The sequence below is a fragment of the Rana temporaria genome, chromosome 2 (genome assembly GCF_905171775.1).
Source record: "Rana temporaria chromosome 2, aRanTem1.1, whole genome shotgun sequence".
Taxonomy (NCBI): Eukaryota; Metazoa; Chordata; class Amphibia; order Anura; family Ranidae; genus Rana; species Rana temporaria.
Genome location: NC_053490.1, coordinates 279,510,230 through 279,530,114, shown reverse-complemented (window position 1 = coordinate 279,530,114; position 19,885 = coordinate 279,510,230). Strand labels below are relative to the sequence as shown.

At 41.4% G+C, this 19,885-nt stretch overlaps 1 protein-coding gene across 1 annotated transcript in view; it reads left to right on the top strand.

The window, feature by feature from the left end:
- The window catches only part of CSMD2 (CUB and Sushi multiple domains 2), a 1,186,454-nt gene that overhangs the window by 1,010,829 nt on the left and 155,740 nt on the right, over window positions 1–19,885 (top strand). Inside the window, exons 27-29 of the mRNA XM_040337101.1 lie at window positions 2,939–3,130; window positions 10,855–10,993; window positions 18,950–19,137. Of these exons, the coding sequence (XP_040193035.1) occupies window positions 2,939–3,130; window positions 10,855–10,993; window positions 18,950–19,137 (519 nt within the window). The remainder of the gene's footprint in view (window positions 1–2,938; window positions 3,131–10,854; window positions 10,994–18,949; window positions 19,138–19,885) is intronic.

The window sequence follows — 19,885 nt, the reverse complement described above, 5'->3', positions numbered from 1 at the left end:
TCCCCCAAGGTCTGGAATCGGTCCTTCTCCACAATCTTCCTCAGGGTCCGGTCACCTCTTCTCGTTGTGCAGCGTTTTCTGCCACACTTTTTCCTTCCCACAGACTTCCCACTGAGGTGCCTTGATACAGCACTCTGGGAACAGCCTATTCGTTCAGAAATTTCTTTCTGTGTCTTTCCCTCTTGCTTGAGGGTGTCAATGATGGCCTTCTGGACAGCAGTCAGGTCAGCAGTCTTACCCATGATTGCGGTTTGGAGTAATGAACCAGGCTGGGAGTTTTTAAAAGCCTCAGGAATCTTTTGCAGGTGTTTAGAGTTAATTAGTTGATTCAGATGATTAGGTTAAGAGCTCGTTTAGAGAACCTTTTCATGATATGCTACCGTATTTTCCGGCGTATAAGACGACCCGGCGTATAAGACGACCCCCTAATTTTCCAGGAAAAATGTTGGTTTTGGGATATACTCACTGTATAAGACTACCCCCTTCTTACTGTCTTTCTGGAAGCTGAGGGGGAGCCAGAACCGCTGACAGAAACAGGCTTTTTCAAATCTCACTGTGCCATTACATTACATTCCTCACTGTGCCATTACATTACATGCCCAGACTGTGCCATTACATTACTCACTGTGCCATTACATTACATGCCCAGACTGTGCCATTACATTACTCACTGTGCCATTACATTACATGCCCAGACTGTGCCATTACATTACATGCCCAGACTGTGCCACTGTGCCATTACATGCCCCCACATTGCCATTGTGCCATTACATGCCCCCACATTGCCATTGTGCCATTACATGCCCCCACATTGCCATCACTTGCCCCTCACATTGCCATTGTGCCATTACATGCCCCCACATTGCCATTGTGCCATTACATGCCCCCACATTGTCATCACTTGCCCCTCACATTGCCATTGTGCCATTACATGCCCGCACATTGCCATTGTGCCACTACATGCCCCCACATTGCCATCACTTGCCCCCACTGTGCCTGAACTTTTTTCCCCCCCCCCCCCCCCAGTGCAATAACACTCACTTTTTTTCCCCAGCGCTGACAGTGTCCCATGCTGCGATCGCGATCGTGAATGATTTCAAAGCCGCGCCTTCACTGCAGAGTGTTCTGTGATAGGATGAACAAAAATCTTCCCAGCAGCGCCTCTGTTATGTTTCCCGCCTATCACGGACGTCTTCTCATCTCGTCCGAGGATGAGAAGGCATCTGTGATAGGAGGAACAAAGAACAGAGGCGTTGCTGGGAAGATTTTTGTTCATCCTATCACAGAACACTCTGCAGTGAAGGCGCGGCTTTGAAATCATTCACGATCGCGATCGCAGCATGGGACACTGTCAGCGCTGGGGAAAAAAAGTGAGTACTGAGACTGTATCCGGCGTATAAGACGACCCCCGACTTTGGATGCATTTTTTTGCATCCAGAAAGTCGTCTTATACGCCGGAAAATACGGTAATTTTATGAGATAGGAATTTGGGGTTTTCATGAGCTGTATGCCAAAATCATCAATATTAAAACAATAAAAGGCTTAAACTACTTCAGTTGTGTGTAATGAATCTAAAATATATGAAAGTCTAATGTTTATCAGTACATTACAGAAAATAATGAACTTTATCACAATATGCTAATTTTTTGAGAATGACCTGTATTTGTAAATGGCTCATCCCAAAGACTTTTAACTTTCAAGACTGCCCCTGCAGAACTTTCATGCCTCCCAAGTCCATCTCTCTGCAGAGCTGGCACATGTATCTTTTTTTTCAGTAGTTGCCACATAGAGTTAAATTGCAGCAGCCATTATATAATAATTTGGAATACATTTCTGCTAGTAAATTGCTTAGGGACATATTAACCTCTACTTTCAGAAAGACAATTTGTGTTAAATGATAAACAACTCGGAACAGGTGAGTACTTTAAGGCCCCTTTCACACGGGTGCGTTTTTCGAGCGTTATTCAAGCGTTATTCAAGCATTATTCGAGCGAAGCCTCATCTGAAATCCCAATGTGAATGCCCAAGTGCTTTCAGAGCCCTTTCACACTGCCAGCGCCCGAAAAACGCTGGTATAGCACCGCTAAGACCCTAACGTTTTAACGTGCCTCAGTGTGAAAGGGCTAGAGACGTTTTTACAGCGCTTTCAATTCATTTCAATGGAGAGGGGCGTTTTTGGAGCATTTTTTTCAGCGCCCAAAAGCTGCTCCAAAGATGCTGCTTGCAGGACTTTTCTCAACGCCCCGCCAGTGCAACGCCTCAGTGTGAAAGGGCAAGGCGTTTTTAAAGTGCTTTCAATTAATTTCAATGGAGAGGGGCGTTTTTAGAGCGTTTTTTTCACCGCCTAAAAGCTGCTCCAAAGATGATGCTTGCAGGACTCAGTGTGAAAGGGTCCATTGAGATGCATGGAGAGCGTTTTATGAGCGTTTTAATAGCGCTATTTTTAACGCTAAAACGCTGTAAAAATGCTTCAGTGTAAAAGGGGTCTAAAGTAAAACAGGTCTGCTGTACATCTGCACAAATGGTAGCCATTTATCATTTACCACACTTATTCTAACAGGAAATCTGGAAAAAATATGTAGGCTTTCATTCTTAAAATCCTTTTGGAAAGCAGGTTAGTAGTTGTCCCTGACTTCAATCATTTCTAAGTCGCTGACCCAGATCAAGAATGCAGCTTCTGTAGCTCCTGATTTGCCCTTGGTCAACCACTCAGAAACAAGAGAGTACTTTTGACCACTAGACATTATATTTTTATTAAATTGTTGATATGGACTTGTATTGATAGAAATTAAATGTAGTGGTTTTCCAAACAGTTAACTGTAATTTGAATACATCCTTGCTCTTTATAAGGGCAGAAACAAACATAAATGCAAATGTTATGTATTAGAATGGCGAAGGTTATGTGATATATTGTTTTTCTTTTTCTTTATTTCTACAGTAACCACAGCTACTTCCTGCAATGACCCAGGAATACCTCAAAATGGCAGTCGAAGCGGAGACAGTCGTGATGCTGGTGACTCCATTGTATTCCAATGTGATCCAGGCTATCTTTTAGAAGGGGAACCTAAGATTAATTGTGTGCAGATTGCTGACAGGTTCTACTGGAACCCTAACCCTCCTATGTGCCTTGGTAAGAAAGAATGATTTAACAAAAACATTTAAAATAACTTTGATATATGCTCTTATTCTTTACCAAGAAGAATAGCACCTGTATATTACTCTTTAACACTTGCATATTACTTATTAATATTTGTCTTAAGTGAAATAACTCATTGCAACTACTCAGAATTCACATTGTACTAGTTTGGCTTATTAACACTGAAAAGGGTTACTGTGCTGAAGAAATAGCTTACTTACTTTAAAGGAGAAGTACTGCCAAAGCTCATTTGGCTGTACTTCTCTTGTGGATCACAGGAGTGCAGTTCGTTCTGCAATCCTGTGACCTGTTTTCAGCAGACAGCGGCTGAAGCCCACTGTCGGCTGATGTCACAGACCTGGTCCAGGCTTTGGAAGAATAGAATGTGTAATGCCTGGTTACTTTAGGTACCGGTGCTATCTAAATTCAGAGGGAGAGCAGAGTGTAGTTAAACTCTGATCCAAATGGTTAAGTACAAAACAGGGTCTCTGTCTTAGCTTGGCTGTGCTGTAAGCTATTCTGTTGCATTGGGGTGTTCTTCCAACCTCGGTGCTGCAAGTGGCAGCAGTGGAGTCAAGGTTTGGGTGCTCTTTCCCAGCAGCCAATCAGGAGGGTTTGACCTCACTGTGCATGCTGGGAAGGGGAATTTATGGGGCAGATGCCAATGGTTCTGGGTCTTCTTCTTCGAGTGTGGCACCCACCTTTAGGGTGACCATATCACGGCGCCCGGCGTTATGGCCTACCGGGGCGTGCGTGCCACGCGGTGTTCCTGGTTCCGGGACCACGTTGGCCCGGAGCATCTGAACAGCGACAGGAACCCAGTGAGCGACTGGGTTCCCATTTTTGAGTATCCCAAGCTGTATAGCTGTTTGGTGGGGAGTCCGTCTGAGGAGCGCCATTGAGAGGCTGGCAATCCAAAAGGGCCTTGACAAACCACCGGGGATCAAGGTAGCCGGACACTGAAGGATTGCTCACCTGCGAGACAAGTTGAAGGAGATCCAGGCGTAATTCATCTAAGGAGGATTGCCTCCGTAACTACAATTCAGAGAGGGCCTATGGCAGAGGTGTCTCTCTGACGTTCACCAAGGAGGGTTTGTGGCAGAGACTTTTCCTCAAGTTCAAGTTCACCAAGGAGGGTCTGTGGCAGGGTCTTTATCCTACAAATGTTCGAGTGATACTCTAGCTACCAGGTCAGTGAGAGAGGCCTGTCCAGGTACACTAAACCCACTCAGGCAGGAGTGGCGCAGAGAAGTGTTACGCTTGGGAGCAGGAATGTTTCCCTATTATCACGCCTGAATCTGCTGCTCTCCTTTCTTCTTCAACTTTACTTTCCTCACCACAAGTTTATTGTTTTTACCCGGCTGGGTAATAAAGAGCACAGCAAAGAGCACCTGTTGTGGACATTCCTTTTACTTCTACCAAATGCAATACGCATCATTCACCCCTCGGAATTCGGGGGAGCCATGAGGTAAATGTGCCACCCAAAATAACCAGCAGCTCCTCCGGGGGTAGTGCTACAAATGCATTAAAGTAAAAAAAGTTCTGCCTTTAGAACTAGTATTCTTCATTATTATGATTGAATAGGCTTATATTTGCTAAAAATGAACTGCAAGAAATGTTTATTTTGATGCAGATTGTTTGTTTTTGTATAAAGCAAAAGATTATTTCTGACCTGGACATTATTTCTTACACTGATAATGTGTTCATGCTGCAATGGTAGATATCAGGCAGCATGCAGTGTTACAGAGACTGGCAATTTCTTGATAAATGTTCTTAAGTATTTTATATTATTTACCTTAAAGGAAGCCTGTTGGGTATAGAAATGTGGAAGCTGCAGTTAATTACTGACCTGGAGCAAGTATGCAGGATAAGACTTGAAGCTGAACTCTAGGCAGAAATGTAAAACACACCAATTAGTTCAATTATATATTACCTAAAAATTACTAAATGTATGTTTAAATTACTAGTGTAAATACGTGAATTTTTCTTGATATCAACCATTTGTCGTTCTCTGCATAGCAGTCCGGAGACACTGCTTTACTGAAGTAAAGATAGAAAATGAAACAATGATGATTTATCTGCCTACTGCTGTTCTTTCACTGCTTAATCACTGGGTTAGGGTGACCAGACTGTATTTCTGTAATTGTAATAGAGAAAAGTCGGGTCAGCAGGCTCAGACTTGTGCCTGGTAGGGATCTATAAATATCTCAGTACTGGATGAACCATACCTCTCAACTTTTTAAGATGGGAATGAGGGACACCGATTATCAAAAGTATGTGGGCATAGGACACACCCCCTGCCATGCTCCCTTAAAGGAGAATTATACAGCAATTTATAAGTAGCTGCTCCAATATCTCTATATTGATGTTTTTTCTTCAGATTCACTTCATCTGTCAGCAGTGTTAAATGTATTGTTATGCATAGCAGGCATGCATTGATAGGCAGCACTATCAAAGAGGTGACTGTTTTTGTATAAATATTGTTAACATTTTATCATCAGTAGCAATACAGACATCCCTAACATCTTGTTAACTCATTGTCACAGCACTATGAACTTGGTAAAGACCAGGAAATAATGTCCTATGTAAAGCAGGTGGTTCTTGTGTGTGTGTGTGTGTGTGTGTGTGTGTGTGTGCGCGTGTGAGGGGGGGGGAGGTTTGAGCTAAATGTTGTTCTTACAGACATTTGCATGAAAGATACCTATTCAAAGTAAAGATGGGCCAAACACCCCTCTGATCAGGGAAAAAGGTCTAACCCTAACGGCGAACCCCATTGTAGTCTATAGGAGCTGAAAAGGAAAAATCAAAAGTGCTAATTTTGAATGCAAGTAATGAGCTATAAAAGGGGACTGGGGTCTGGGTACTGCCCTGGGGGACATGTATCGATGTATTTTTTTTTTAACTATAGTTTTTTTTTACGAGCAGTGATGTTATTTATGATAAAAATTAATAGAACATGCTGCAGCAAAAGTGACATTTCTAAAGAAAAAAAAAACAAGTCAAAACCCATTTAAAAAGGTTGCAATTGCCAGCACTCGGCTATTGAAAAAAAAATGTGGGGTCCCCCCAAAATCTATACCAGACCCTTATCCGGTCATGCAGCCTGGCAGGTCAGTAAAGAATGGGGACAAGCAAGCACTCACCCCTCCTGAACCACACCAGACCACATGCCCTCAACATGGGGGGTGGGTGCTTTTGGGCCCCCGCCCCAAAGCTCCTTGTCCCCATGTTGAAGGGGACAAGGTTCTCACCCCTACAATCGTGGCCGGTGGTTGTGGGGGTCTAAAGGTGGGGGGCTTATCGGAATCTGCAAGCCCCCTTTAACGAGGGGACCCCCAGATCGAGGCCCCCTCCATGTGTTTGAGTATCAGGTACATAGTACCCCTACCCATTCACCAAAAAAGTTTCGAAAAGTAAAAAAAAAAAACACACACACATTCATTGACAATTCCTTTTTTTAATAATAAAATCAATCACACTGCCCGCCGCACCAAAAAAATAAAATGCTCCCGTCCGCTATGAAGGCTGGCGGCCGACGGCAGGCTCTGCCATTTGATATTTTTTATATAAGGCAGAGCCACCTGGCTATGTCACCTGGTGGCACCATCCTCCCCTTATGATGTTGACGGCCCAGCATGCACTGGTCCCTGGAGTTACAAGGGGGTGGGAAACGGTCGAACAGGCAAATGTTCGGTCCTAACTCATGCTTGTTTGCCCAACACTAAATTGTCATGTCATCTATTTCATTATTATGGTGTTGTGTGATGCTTTAACCATGTAAGAACGTAATGCCGTGTACACACGACTGTTTTGACATTTTTTAAATTGGTCATTAAAAACGGTTGTGTGTAGGCTCCAGAGCATTGGCCATTAAAAATTTAGAACCTGCTCTATTTTTCTCGACGTTTTCACAGCGCTGTTTTTCTCGTCTTGAAAATGGTCGTGTGTAGGCTTTAACGACGGGGAAAAAAACGCGTATGCTCAGAAGCAAATTATGAGAAGGGAACTTTGCATAATCAGCCCAAAGGGTGGCGCAATTCGAATGGAACTTCCCCTTTATAGTGCCGTCGTACGTGTTGTACATCACCGTGCTTTGCTTGAGCATTTTTTTCCACGATCGTGTGTATGCAAGGCAGGCTTGACAAGAATCACGTTGAGAAAAACATTGTTTTTTTTTCCATGACATTAAAAACGGTCGTGTGTATGCGGTATTATAGTAAGTATGATTGTGGCATAATTTAAAGCTGTTGCATTTCAATTGTAATCATAGTAAAAAAAAATGCAAATAAGAAGTGATTGACCCATTTAAAAACAAGAAATTCAAAAACAAATAATTGCTTTTTGCACACAGTAGACTTTGTCTAAAAGAGTTGACAAATATCTAAAGCAAAAATATATATATTTTACTGTAAGAACCCATTAGTAGTTTTGAACAAAAAGTCACCATAGGGCTCTAGTACGTGTACAATTTTCGCCCCTCAGCCCATCACTGCACAGATATAAATATATAACATATAATTAGATAGTATAATAAATCAATCCAGATTAGATATTTAGTATAATAGATAGATAGATAGAAAGATAGATAAATAGATAGATAGATAGATAGATAGATACGGGTAGATAGATAGATAGATAGATAGATAGATAGATAGATAGATAGATAGATAGATAGATAGATAGATAGATACAGGTAGATAGATAGATAGATACGGGTAGATAGATAGATAGATACGGGTAGATAGATAGATAGATACGGGTAGATAGATAGAAGGAGAAGAAGAGTAGCTAATGCAATACCCTTAACATGAATCTGAGGTCAGACATTGAACATTCCCTTCCACTCACTTCTAGTCAAAATGGTATTTAGAGGACAGTGGTGAAACATTATGCTTGCCTTAGTACCGGGAAGCAGATAGAAAGTGAAGGAAATGCTCTCTATATTGTATTGGAGAACAGTAAGGCCCCGTACACACGGTCGGACCAAACCAATGAGACTGGCCCATCGGACCGTTTTCATCGGTTCACCTCTGAAGTGGCGGTACGGCCTGATATGTGTACACACCATCAGTCCAAAATCCGATCGGATCAGAACGCGGTGACGTCAAAAACAAGACGTGCTGAATAAAACGAAGTTCAATGCTTCCAAGCATGCGTCGACTTAATTCTGAGCATGCGCGGGTTTTGAACCGATGCTTTTCTGTACTAACCATCGGTTTGGTCCGATGGGGCAGCGGTCCATCGGTTCGGTTTTGAAGCATGTTTGGAAATTTTGGACCGAAGGAAACCAGACCGATAGCCTATACACACGGTCGGTTTGGTCCGATGAAAATGAACTTCGGTTCATTCTCATTGGACCAAACCGACCGTGTGTACGGGGCCTAAGGGCTCTGCACCTGACCTAGAACTGAGCAGTGTCCAGACAATGTGACAGTAGGGGACCCAACTCTGCTCAACCCACATCTATAAATAAGTCTCTAAGCTCCAGAAGGCTCTTGTGCCTGCACATATGGCTTGTCTGCTGTCTCTTTCTGTTATCATTTATAAAGCCTACAAACCAGTCAATGGTTAATTAAACTGTTGGTTTCTAACATATATGGTGCATTAAGGGATGATGAAAATAGACATATGTGCTGTGTACATCTTTATTTCTGAAGAAGTGCCTCTTCAATTACAATTATGTTAAGCACAGAGTGGTATATATTTGAAGTGAATATCCATGCCAATTTAGTGTTATGTTCTCCGTGATTATTAAAATCCATTGTCAAGTCCCTAGAGTAACACATATGTTTTAGCATGACTGTTATACGACTTGACGTGTTTATTTCCTGTGACCAGCCTGAATGCATGTCGTAGATCAGAGTGACAGAGAAGCTCAGTGATTGTCTTTAGCAGCCGCTGTTAATGTGTGATTTTCTGGGAACTGGGATAAGTGACTTTGTGTATCCAAGCCATTAAAATGTTTCAATAAGTAGATGTGATGTGAAGGAAAATGTATAACCTTATGTCTTCTTAAAGCTAAAGAGGTCCAAGATTGGAGCAGTGAATCTTGTCCATTATTGGCTCAATGTTGCTTCTGTTATAAGATTGTAAGCAAATATTCTGAAATCAATAGCACGAATGTTCAACACGCTGATTGACTCTGGTAGATCAGGCCCACCACATTGATTTTCCTGTCTGCTTGACATGAAATGCTTCTCTTGCTGCAATAAACACAGGCAAGATCACTTGCTACTTAAGCTGATAAACTAATTGTAACAAAGGTTATTTTTTAGCCTAGACTTGCTGCTATATATACACTTTCCTTTTTTAAATAGGTTTTACTGCAATGTTTGCTTTTGTCAGACAAGAATTAAAATATGGCACCCAGAAAAACTGATAATATAATATACTTTAGTAATAATAATACTTGGTACCCTAAGCACAATACAAACTATGAAATTAATGGTGTCAGTTAGTCACCACCAATGTACTTAATAGAGAGGGTCTTAAGTGCAGCCCCTGATATCACCAAAATAGCCACTTATAATGTCCAATAATAATACAATATTACAGGTGTAGGGACTTGACTCAGTAGACTGTTATTGACTAGGGACACTCTACTCTAGACTGCTACAGCTCACTGCTTTTATAGTCCCTTTAAAATTCAGAGTTCCCTACAGACCCCTTAAAAGTTACTGGTACCACATTTGTTGTTCCTCTCAGCAAGATCCATTACAAAAGCACAGAGAAGTGTAAACAAAATAAACCAGATTGTTGGTAGTAGAAACTGGTTTAATGAATATTTTCCTTCACAGTCCCTGAGTAAGCACCTAGGCAAGGAAAACACGGACTAATTGGGCCCGAGGGCTACACAGAATGTAAGAAAGGGCCACGGGTTAGGCCTCAGGGGTGTAAACTTTTCCTCCATGCCAACTTGACAGGCATAAAGCCATTCTAGCTATCTTTGCAACTCCAATATTTTAGTTCAAAGGAGACCATACAAGTTAATGTTACCAAACCAAGCAAGAAAAAATGGTGCAATGTGTTAGGAGAATGGAAAACAGAGGCCCAACATATGGTGATATTATGTTGTTACATAAATGCCGCTTGAAACAAGGAATTGAATAACCTTTAATGATCCTTTAATCAACTACTGTTCAGTAAATAGCATATTTTTGTTAATTAGACAGTCCTTTTAGATTTACTTTTAAAGAAAATTAGCCAGGAAAGCAATTGGAGATTTAGATTGGCGTACATTTATTTCCCTTACTTCCTTGGTCCACGTTTACCTCTTTGCTTTTTTTATTCTTGGCATTCTTTTTAAAACACCATTCTAATATTAAAGGATTTTGAATGACCATGGTATATACTGAGATCAAGAGTCCCTGTCTTATACCTTAGTACATATCACTATGATAGACAACCCTTACTGACCAGTAGGAAGGTATGAAGAGTAAGAGTGATGTGTAACCTTGATTTAATTTTAGTATTTTTTCTTTTTTTTTTGGTTGAACATGATGGACATGTGTCTTTCTCAAACTTGCCATTGCAATAGATAAGGGGTGCATGCACCTCTAGGTGCCAGTGCTTCTTGTTCCCACACAGTTGTCCTTTAAATTGATATGGCAATATTTTCTAATGAACTGTTTAACACTTTCTTATAGTTGAATTGTTTAAATAATTCTTAATGTAAAAATAGATAAAACAAATCAAGCAAGTTACCTTGTATTTTACAGCTCCATGTGGTGGAAACTTAACCGGACCAACAGGAGTTATCCTTTCTCCTCAATACCCAGAACCATATCCTCCACAAAAAGAGTGTGATTGGAAACTGACTGTCTCTCCCGACTACGTGATTGCACTTTCCTTTAACACGTATGTACACCTATCATGCTAACATATGTATTGTGGTGCAATTATGCTCTCTGACTACGATTGAAAGTATACATGTATACAGTATTTTGCCTTGAGAGTATAAAAAACGATTTAAATAATTTTTCAATGGCTAGTATTACAGAAGTCTTAAATAGAGTGTTTATTGATGCATCACTCAAATAATCTGCTAATTTAATTTACTTGGTATATATCTATATATAGATAGATAGATCTAATGGGCCAGATCCACAAAAACGGCGTATATTTAGGCGGACGTAGCGCATCTCATGTGCGCTACGCCGCCTTAAATCTGAGTGGCTCGTAGGGTATCCACAAAGAACTTGCTCCCATATATGCGCCGGTGTAACGTAAATCTGCCAGCGTAAGGCCGCGTAATTCAAAGTAGGCTTGGCGTGTTGTATGCTAATCTAGTATGACCCCACGTAATTGATGCTTTTTACGAATGGCGCATGCGCCGCCCGTGGACGTATCCCAGTGCGAATGCGCGAAATCACGTCGCAAATAGTCAATGCTTTCGACGTAAACGTAACTTATTCAAAGCCCTTTCATAGGGGTGAAAGGCGTGTTAGGTGGGGAAGGAGGAAAAAGAAAAAGAAAGTTAGTAACAGGGAAAAAAACAATTTGTGACTTCACTTTTTTCCGCATGCAATCCCATCGCTGGACGTAACGCTAGTCCACATAACAGGTGAAAATAAACACAGCGTCAGGCGTCAATGCTCCCCTGATGGAGTAGCCGCGCCGGTTCAGAAAACTCAAATATTTCTGTCAATTTAGAGCCATCTGGGAACGGCCTGGCGATGAGAATACATGGTGTCTCACTTAGATGAGGGAACAAATAAAAAAAAAGTGCACATAAACCACTATGAACCAATATATAATGACCATAGTTATGAACGAAATGAACTAGAGTGGGAGAAAGCCCACAAGACTTTCCTGGCCTGATGCAAGAACGACTACCCACTGGCTCAGGGTTCGCCATGGCCCCATGCGTGTCATAAGTTCCTAGGGACCTAGGAGGGAAAGGTGAACAGGCGGAGCGTGCCGACATAACACTGGACTTACAAATTCTGTCCTTTACCAGGTTCAACTGAGCTCCTGCTGGCCGAGTGCGGCAGAGGGTTTTAGGCGTTTAGGTGGATCCTTTCTTGGACTCCTTTGATCCCTTGGGCCCTGCTTCACCTTATCTGCATAGGTGTCCGACACGGCATGGCTGGTTGAAAGTGACTGAAGAAAAGCGTGTGTGCTTTATCCAGAGGGTGAGTTGTTCCCCATTCAGGGTTTGCAGGCAAAGAATAGCAGGGTATGCTAACGTAAAACGAATGCCCCTTCCGTACAACTCAGCACAAATCGGTTGGAATTCCTTACGTTTGCGGGACACTTCTGCTGAATAGTCTGCGAAAATTTTAAGTTTTCGGCCCTTAATTTCCACCGAACGTACTTTGCGGAAGCTTTGCAAAATGTCCGTACGGTCAGCGTAGTTCAAGTATTTCACTATCACTGGTCTAGGACGCTTGCGGTCATCTGTCGGAGCTCCGATCCAGTGGGCCCTTTCCACTATGCATCTGCGGCTGAGGCCTAGAGCCTCAGGGAGGGCAGCAGAACAAATGTCCACTAAGGAGCCATGCTTGTGGGATTCAGGGAGGCCAATGATCCTCAAGTTGTTCCTCCTGGAGCGATTCTCGAGGTCTTCCATCCGATCGTGCAAGTGCTGCTGATCTTGTATGAATCGCTCCAGGGTAGTATTAATGTTGTACTGGTCATCCTCTACCGAGGATATGCGCTGTTCTGCATTCGTTAATCTCTGGGAGTGTTCTCCCATCTCTCTCCGCAGCTGCTGGATCCCCTCTGCAACTGCTCTCTCTACAGCAGCTGTGATGGTGGGGGAGAGCAGCGCTGCTACAGCCTTAGCTATTCTTTCATGTGTGCTGTCCTGCTCTGTGTTTCTGACCACAATGGTGTCCATAGCCTCATGTGTCGGGTCCCCACTTGTGAGGCATCCATGCACTGGCATCTGCTGAGCACGCTGTGAGGACAAGGTGGCTCGTGCTGCGGCGGCCATATTGGATGACTCTGTGTCCTCCGGCGGAAGTGTCACTCACGCCGGCTCCAGAAAGTGACCGCGGCTGGGTGAGATACCGCTCCATTCGCGGCAGCGAGGGGGAGGTGGTTGTGCTGAAAGCGCGCCGATCCGGAGCAATGCCGGGGCTTTGTATGCTGGATTTTATGCGGGCTGAGCAGAGCCTCTGGACTCTGCATCTCCCTACATGCAGCGCCGGAACCGGAAGTAAAAAAAAACACAATGTCAATGAAGACAAATTCTCATGTGTCTATAGGGAAAGTTATTCTGGATCCTGGGCTCAATAGTTTCAATAGTCTAAATTCCAGAAAAGAAAAGCACTTGTTAAAAAAAATAGTTTTCTCTAGGTTGGCAAGCTCTCATTTATTAGGCTGGCCTAACTGAAAGCCTACTTAAAAATGTAGTAAAAAAAAAATATATATATATATATATATATATATATATATATATATATATATATATATATATATATATATATATATATATATATATATATATATATATATATATATATATATATATTTACTTTCTGCTGTGTGGAATTTTAGAAACTCCAGAAAGTATTTCTCCAATAATCATCAGCCTTCATCTTTCAGCCAGAAATGGTCTCTAATTAGTGTATTTTTTGCAAAGCCTTATATCAGCCTAGCAGACTAGCTATGAGATCGGCTTTAATGTATCTTGCTAATGTCTTTCTTGCCATTAAGTGTTGGACAGGACTTGTTAATGAAGTCATTTGCTTTTATAAGGTGGAGAAAGGATCGCCAGTGATAATAAGGTCCCCAGGGGACAGACACATATATCTGAGCTTCTATTAGATTTTTAACTTGTAGTGGCTAGGGAGCTGTGTGATGTGTAGCATGACAAATTAAGAAATGCTGGGTCACTCTAGCTATAGGGAGGTCATCTACTTTTTCATTGGCTTTAAGAGGAGCTTTCTAATTATATTTACAGAGCCTTCTTGCATTACCCACGTGTTTTTTTTTTTTTAATCCTCTAGAGTATCTTCCTATCATATAGTACAATTCATACTTACACAATTTGTCCCAGGTTTATGACAGCAGCAAATCATTGAAACAAGAAAAATCTACATAAACAGTCACAATAATAACTCAATAATAAAAGTTAAGAAACAATCCTATTCGTTAGTGGCACAGCTAGACGTTCTTTCACCCGGACAAATACTCCATTCCCACCCCCACCCCCCAAAAAAATAGATGATGTCAGTCGTTTTTTTTATTATTTAAATTTGTTATTGTTTTTTACAATTGTATTTTTACAATGTTATTATATTACTTCAGTATGCCCTCTTGCATCAGTATCCACCTTACATCAATGCCCCTCCCCCAGATCAGTGTCCCCCTTACATCAATGCCCCCCTTACATTAGTGTCCCACTTACATCATTGCCCCCCCTCACATCAGTGTCCCCCTTACAGTACATCAATGCCCCCATTACATTAATGCTCCCTTTACATCAATGCCCCCCTTACATCAGTATCCCCCTTACATCAGTTACCCCCTTTCTTCAGAATCCCCCCTTACATTAGTGCCCCCATTACTTTAGAATCCCCTCTAACATGAGATACCCTCCTATCTTTAGAATCCCCTCTAACATCAGATACCCTCCTATCTTTAGAATACCCTTTTACATCAGAGTCCCACCTTATATCAGTGTCTCCTTTATATCAATGCCCCACCTTATATTAGTATCCACCTTTTACATCAGTGTCCTTCCTCACATCAGTGTCAACCTTTACTTCCATGTCCACTCTTACATCAGTGCCTTCATTATATCAGACTCCCCTCCTAAAACGAACCTTTAGTTGCAACCTTTAGTTGACAAAGATCAGTAGTTTTGTAAGAGATCCAAGGTAGTCAAGACAGTCTGTATTATAGTAGATGTCCGGTTTTCCTTTTGTATGATTTAATTTGGTATTAAGAAGCTAAGTTTTTTTTAAAAAAAGGATTTGTCTGTTTCCAGTGAAGTAAAATGCAACCTTTGGTGCATCAGTGGGTGTAAGGTCAGGGAAGTTATGTATTTATGTATTTTATTTATGTCCACTGGAAGGAGGAGGTAAGTAGAAGGATCTACCATTAGATCTACCATAGTGAGTTTTTGAACTTTGTCATGAACTACAGTATGTTCCAGAAAGAGTTGAGTTCAGAAAGTATATCAAACTTTCTTTTACCATGTTTAGCTACATGTTTTGTCTTGGTGTAGCTACAAAGTAATGCACACACTGGTAATGGTTCAGCGGGAAGTAAAACAAGGTCACATTATGTCATCTTCGAGAAATGTTTTCATCAGTGCCTCAAAGGAAAAACCCGCTGTACTTCCATCTCTTACTGTGGGCTCAGCTCCTTACATGAATTTTCTGAAGGTGTATGTGGCATATACCTGTAACAAAACATTTCCCCAAGTACTTACTGAGAAAAGTGACAATCCAGAATAAATCGGCTTTAAAAAGGGATTACCACTTCTCTGAACTAAAAAAAAAAACAGTTCCTTACAATACTGATATCTTAGTTTTGGGTGTGGACTGATGATCTAAATTATCTGCCTGGTTCTTATACTGTATGTCTTGGTATCCTCAGGGACTAAAGTAGTGAGTTTTATTTGAGTTTTGATTGTTACTGAAACCTAAAGCAGAACTTTACAAACAAAAACTGTTTAGGAGATATTTTTCTGGGGGGCAAAACAAAAAAAAAAAACCTTTTTCATGTTTCTTCTGCCCCCAAAAAATGTTCCTCCTGTTCCTAGCTATTTTTTTGTACAGCACTTGTTATTCAGTGCACTGTACACTTTTGGTCCATTCCCAGCAATGGTAACATGCTGAGAATGGAACCAGGTGCCAAGAGGAACATCTCAAGTGGCAGCTGTTTGTTGAAGAAGGAGCAAATCAGATGAAGCAGCCAAAAAGGTGAATGCAGCAGGAGACCGCAAAGGACAGCTCTGAATTGTTAGTATTTAAAAAAAGGCAATCAGAGAGGTGAATCTGCTATTAATTGCAAGTATGCTGTGTATACCGTACACTTGCATATTATAGAAGGAGTTACATATAGTTGCACTTTCAGGGAAAAATTACACTGAACAGAAGCAAGCCTTGTACTGCTTTGAAATTTGCATGTAGCATTTTCTACCGAAGTAGCATTCTAATTTCTGCAAATCGGAAGTCTGCTCTTATGGTCTAGGCTAGGGAAAGAAAACAGGAATGACGATCATGTAAATATCAGCATTATAAAGCAAGCACATGATTACATTGGTATACAGTTTTCATAATAACAGGATATGATGGAAGTAGGAAAATCTTATTTCTACAAGGTTTAAATACATACATAATAGGAAAATAGAGCGGTGTTAAATCTTTCACCTAAAGGTCCCTTTCACATGTACAGATCCCGTGAGGTTCCGTACATGTGTATCCGCTTGCTCATGGGGGATCGCTCCGTTGATCCCCACTGAGCCGGCAGATGACAGGGGGGTCCCCGCACACTGTGCGGGGACCACCCTGTCAGATCTCCGCTCTCCCCTATGAGGGGATTGGATAAACACGGACCATCTGTCCGTGTTCACCCGATCCGCTCTGCAGACGGATGGAAAAATGGGATTTTCCTCCGTCTGCAGATTCGGAGCATAGCCGACACCGATGAGAGTGTCCGATGAAAGGATAAGGAAGTATAAAATTCCTGTATGGTACTTTCATTTTTAACTGACTGTGTGATTGGGAAGAATTACCCTAACATGCTATTCTGAACATGAAACAGAATTGAAATAAAAGGCAGAGAAATTCTGTTATTAGAAAGTTGCCACCCAAACAGGTTTCCCTACTTCAGACCAGGAACTTTGTGCTAAAGTCATGCAATGTGTACTCTATGAGGAACACAATAAAAAATGTGCCACTAATCCCTACCTCATAACAGCTCACCATTGTAATTGCTTCTTCATAGTGTGTCAAAATGGACAGGCACCCTAGATAATAATTCACTGGTGAAAAAAATGCCCAGTTCACCAAAGCCACCTCTCATGCCATAATCAAACAAGGGGAGAAGGTGAAGGAGTAGTAGTGGGAGAAGGAGGTGGAGGAGGTGGAACACACCATATTAGCAATGCTTGGCACCTACTACCTCCATGAGGCTGCATCTTCACCTCCACCAATCCTTTTAAGCTTGTTTATTATTAATGTTTTTTTGGAAGTACTTATTTACGAAAAGGTGGGCAACCTAAGGCCTATAGAATTCTCTGTTAAATTTTTGCTGCTTTCAGAACATCCCATGGGCTGTAAAGTTTCCCCATTCCATTTGCTGCTGTCTGCCCTTCCCCACGCTTTGTGAAAAGGCTGGCAGCCTAAGGTAGTAGGTTTTCTCCCTGCAGCTATGCATCCAGTGCCCTGACTATAATGAACTACATTTAAAAAATACAACTGCCTGTCAAGTGCCTGGGAGGAGAATGATCATGCTAGCAAAGCAGAGGCATTGCAGACATTCCTACCCTCTGCTGTATGCAGCACTGTACCAATATCAAAAATAGAGATCAAAATAAAAAAAAAGTCTAAATACTATGAAAATAAAAATAATAAAAACAATAAGTTAAAATAAATAAGAGAAAAAAAATGGTGGCTTTGAATCTACCACTCTGGGGCAGCCCAGACCTAGAAATGTCCACTAGGGAGAGGGGTTTTCCACAATGTGAGAGGTATTGAAAGTGAAGTGCAGTTTAGACAGCCAGACCTGAAATAGTTTTAGTATTTATTTATTTTTTGCATCTCTAGATGGCAGCTGCTGCCCACTGTACACTGTGACATCCTAGTGCTTCTCAGGCTGTTAGTGCAGACCCTTAGGTACAAGTGAAAATTGGGAGGCAGGGCACTGGCAGCAGGAAGAGGAAGTTTGATTCTCTTAATCTGACTGTTGGGGGCCGAGAAAGCATTTGGTTGGTTGTTAGGATGCCAGAGGGTCCTAGCAACCAACTATTAGAGCTGGCAGTGGCAACGTCAGATGAGAGATGGCACTTTACAGTTGGTGTGATGTAAGATGGATGGACCGTTTGACCCATGCATCTCCTGGCACCACCCCTGGCTACACTGTCTGCAGTGTTTGTACAGACATGTTATGTCCATAACAGACATTTAGCTCTGAAATCAGATTTTTACAAATCGTCTGTGAATCTTTGTAGGGTTCGCAACCCTGCTTGGAATGGAGTGCTAGAATAACTCTTCTGGATCCAATTGTAGTCAGTTTCAAGTGTACTGGTGGAAATTAAAGATTGCAGTATTTTAGGACTACTACTACTTCCAGTCAATCCACCATTTTAAATGATATTAATATTTTGAAAGCAGATTGGGAAGCTGCTGCTGTCTGCAATTTTTTTAACCAAAACACACTTGTTTTTTGAAAGATTGGCTTTTCTCCTTTTTTTTTTTTTTTTTAACAGACTTTGATGGAATTTGCTGCTAAGCTGGGGTTTAATGAATATAAAACATGATTTGGTGAAATCCCTGCAAATGGAACTCAGGCGGATTTGCCCATCCTTAGCCAAGTTGCTTTGGAGCCAGAACTGTGCTTGCACTATCAGATGGGAGGCCAATCAGTACTTCCTGAGACATTGCATGGGGGGGTGGGGTCTGCTGGGATATTGTCGCTAGATAGTTTAAAGGAACATTGCAAGTGAATAGGAAACCATTGCAAGAAAACATTTCAAAGATTTGGTTCTTTTGTGTTTTACCTGCATTGTTTTAGGCTGGTGACAGTGTCTTCTTAAGCTATTATCCAGACTGAGGAAGAATGAAGGTTTCAGAAAAATATGAGAGATAAAATAGACATAATTTTACAACATTTATCCTTTGTCTTTTATTACAGGTTTAATCTGGAACCTGGTTACGATTTTCTGCACATCTATGATGGACCAGACTCACTGAGCGCACTAATAGGAAGTTTTTTTGGCTCCCAACTTCCTGATCGGATAGAAAGCAGCAGCAACAGCCTGTTCATTGCTTTTCGCAGTGATGCCTCCGTTAGCAGTGGAGGCTTTGTCATTGACTACACAGGTATTATCTTACATTTTGCTACATATTTTACATACCATTTTCTTGTCATTTGAATAATCATTCTTGTCTTTGCAATTGCCTTTAACAGAACATTAACCAATAAGTAGTTATTAACAGAAAGTGCATTTTAGTAGCTCATTAACTAGCTTAGGTACTTCTTCTTTTTGGTAGTCTAATTTCTTCTACTAAAGAGGACCGTGTGATCGATGTACTTGTAAAGCCCAAAGTAACAGCTTAAGAGATTAGAGTGTGGTTACTGTACAGAACTACTCTAATAGCTAGATTTTCTTACTCTACTTGATCACAAATATTTTAATTACTCACATAACAAATAAAGGGGCACAAATATTAATACAAATGTCACAGTATGATGTATGTCGTTACAAGTCGTGAGCATGGCCCAAAAGGTAGGTTTGTGAATGAATAATAGTACTTTTAGTACAGTTATCCTTTAGATGACCATCACTTTCCCCATACCATTCCCTTTCTCCCCCTCCAGTGCCTTATACTTACTGTCACAAATGCCACTCCTGACATTTCCTGGCAAGACAGTTTTTCTTATTTCATTCCTATAGGTAGGCTGTTTATAATATGTCCCCATTGGTGTATATCTTCTCCACAGCCAGCCATAGCCAGACAGGAGACCTCTGGAGAGATAACAATTTTGGAAAACATCAAAGCTTCCTGAGACGCATGGACATGTGTTTATAAAGCTGGATATATACTATTCGATTTTTTTCATTCAGAC